Source organism: Pteropus vampyrus, unplaced genomic scaffold (assembly GCF_000151845.1).
Source record: "Pteropus vampyrus isolate Shadow unplaced genomic scaffold, Pvam_2.0 Scaffold14721, whole genome shotgun sequence".
In the NCBI taxonomy this organism is placed as follows: domain Eukaryota; kingdom Metazoa; phylum Chordata; class Mammalia; order Chiroptera; family Pteropodidae; genus Pteropus; species Pteropus vampyrus.
Window position 1 is genome coordinate 927 of NW_011903502.1, and position 2246 is coordinate 3172.

General features: G+C 45.3%; 1 protein-coding gene across 1 annotated transcript; it reads left to right on the plus strand.

Moving 5' to 3' along the window:
* Nucleotides 1-1204: 1204 nt before the first annotated feature.
* LOC111735090 (E3 ubiquitin-protein ligase HERC2-like) lies at nucleotides 1205-2209 on the plus strand. The gene is made up of 2 exons (XM_023526880.1): nucleotides 1205-1409; nucleotides 1777-2209. The coding sequence occupies exons 1-2, from the start codon at nucleotides 1220-1222 to the stop codon at nucleotides 1977-1979; spliced, it is 393 nt and encodes a 130-aa protein (XP_023382648.1). The 5' UTR covers nucleotides 1205-1219; the 3' UTR covers nucleotides 1980-2209.
* The last annotated feature ends 37 nt before the right edge of the window (nucleotides 2210-2246 follow it).

A 2246-nucleotide genomic window follows, 5' to 3' on the forward strand; every position in this document is an offset into this window, starting at 1 on the left:
TGCCCATGCTTTTGGTGGCTTGTCCACGAAATCTTTGCCACATCCAACGTCATGAAGCTTTTCTCTTGTTTTCTCCTGACAGCTTTATTTATATTTTTCAGTCTTAGCTCTTACCTCTAGCTGTTCGATGGCTTTTAGGTGTCTGACCTATTTGGAGTTCATTTCTGCATGCGAGTGCCGCACGTCGCGGTGGGTCGATGCGTGCTCCTGGTCTCCTTACCCGACAGCCTAACTCCAGACCCCTCCTCCCTTTCTTTGAACGTACTATTTATTTTTCAGAGAGGCAGGGAATTTGTGCTGGAGCATTTCACATTTTTCGAACTTCGCCGATCGCATTTTCTTCATCTAGTCTCATGTTTCCTATCACTTACGTTTTCTCTGAACTGTGGTTATAGGGGTCAGCTGCCTGTCTTGTCGGCTCGGAGGCCCGTGATTCTGGGTGCCCCTTCCCCAGTTCTGTTCGGGTGGTCCAGGGAGTTCGTGCGTAGTCTGCCCTCTGAGATCCCCCAGCACCCTGGCCGTTGGCCGTTTGGTTAGCATGAGGTACAGTTTGCGCAGGAGAGACGTCATCCACCCCCTCTAACCGTTTTTCATGACATCGAGTTACTGTCCTAGCAGTTCCAAAGGTGACCAGTGACGTTTCTTTGAGTATCATTATTAACTCATAGAATTTTATTGATTCGATGTTTATTAACTTGTTTGCATTTAGCTTTTCTTTTTCCCTAATATAAACATTTGAATTTGAGATGCCCCCTCAGATGTGCATTTAGCTGCATGTCGTCAGTATCTGCAGTATTTCCATTGTCGTTCATTTCACCATGTTTTCTAATTTCCGTAGTTACTTTTTTCCTGGGAATTTTGTATGACTTAGAAAATATATTCCGTAATTTTGAACATGTGGAGAAATTTCGTTTTATTTTTGTTACCTGTTTCCGATTTAACTGCGCTGCGGTCAGCATTCCTGCCCCGCTGCCGCATTTCTTTGAGGTCTTTGAGATGCGCTGTTTCTCGGGCTGTGGTCAGCTTGTTTCTCCAGCTGCTCGTGTGGTGGTGGTTTTGTTTTTGTTTTTGAAATCATTCTGTATCCTTGCCAAATTCTTGTTTGTGGTGTTAGTTACTGCAAGAGGTACTTGCTCTCATCGTGATGGTGGAGTTGTCTGTTTATGTTCTTACGGTTTGTTCTAGTCGTTTCATCTGTTGATTTATCAATTTATTGATTATGGTTTCTGTATATACAGAGTCATTTTTTACAGGTCAGAACTGCAGAAACAATGAGGAAGTGACACTCATACGCAAAGCCGATTTGGAGAACCACAATAAAGATGGAGGCTTCTGGACCGTGATCGATGGGAAAGTGTATGACATAAAAGACTTCCAGACCCAGTCGTTGACAGGGAATAGTATTCTTGGTAAGAACACGCTTTCTGCTTCGTGGCTAAGAGTTGCAGCAGATGTCATTTTAAGCATTTGGCTTTTAAATGCTTAATTAAGTACTGCTCCAGCCCTCACGTTTGAACCTGTCTGTGACTTCGAAGTCTGTCCTATCATTTGAAGAATTTCTCATCGTGATGCAATTTTGTTCTTCCAACACTTGTTGAAACTCGTCCCAACTTCTCAGTTAGCCTGGGCAGCCCCGGATGTGGGTGACAGATCGTTATACTCTGGTGACCCTAACTTTGGCGTTAACCTGCCCGGTCTGCTTCACATCGCCGTTCCTGCCGCCGCCGCCCGGGCCGGCAGCCTGGGAGCCACGTGCCTTTGTTCCTCTCGTTCCAGCTCAGTTTGCAGGGGAGGACCCAGTTGTAGCTCTGGAAGCTGCTTTGCAGTTCGAAGACACGCGGGAGTCGATGCACGCCTTCTGCGTGGGCCAGTACCTGGAGGTGAGGCCGTGTGCGGTGTGCACGCGGTATGGCGGGGACCCTCTGTCTGACATCAGGATAAGTAACTTGACGTTTATTTGTGTGATGCACTGGTCTTGAAACATTATTTTCTAATCGCTAATTTGTTAGAAGTGTAGACTCTTTCACTCAAAAAAGGAGGTTAACCGTGGGTCTTCACAATTTCATTGTGCACTTATATAGACATTTGGAACGACGTGCCATCTTAAGCGATGTATTTTGGGGAAGAAGTAGTGTCATTCTTTAGAATAGAAACGTCTTTCCGACGGTCGTGTGAATGACTTTATTTTTTCCACATGTGTGGTCACAGCTCACTGACAGCAATACTATCATGTCATGTTTTTGTTT

Bases quoted from the DNA above. Each gene is read 5' to 3' on its own strand.
- LOC111735090 (XM_023526880.1), top strand. From the start codon at position 1,220: ATGGTTTCTGTATATACAGAGTCATTTTTTACAGGTCAGAACTGCAGA. The intron at 1,410-1,776 runs GTAAGAACACGC...CTCTCGTTCCAG, and splicing joins GACAGGGAATAGTATTCTTG to CTCAGTTTGCAGGGGAGGAC.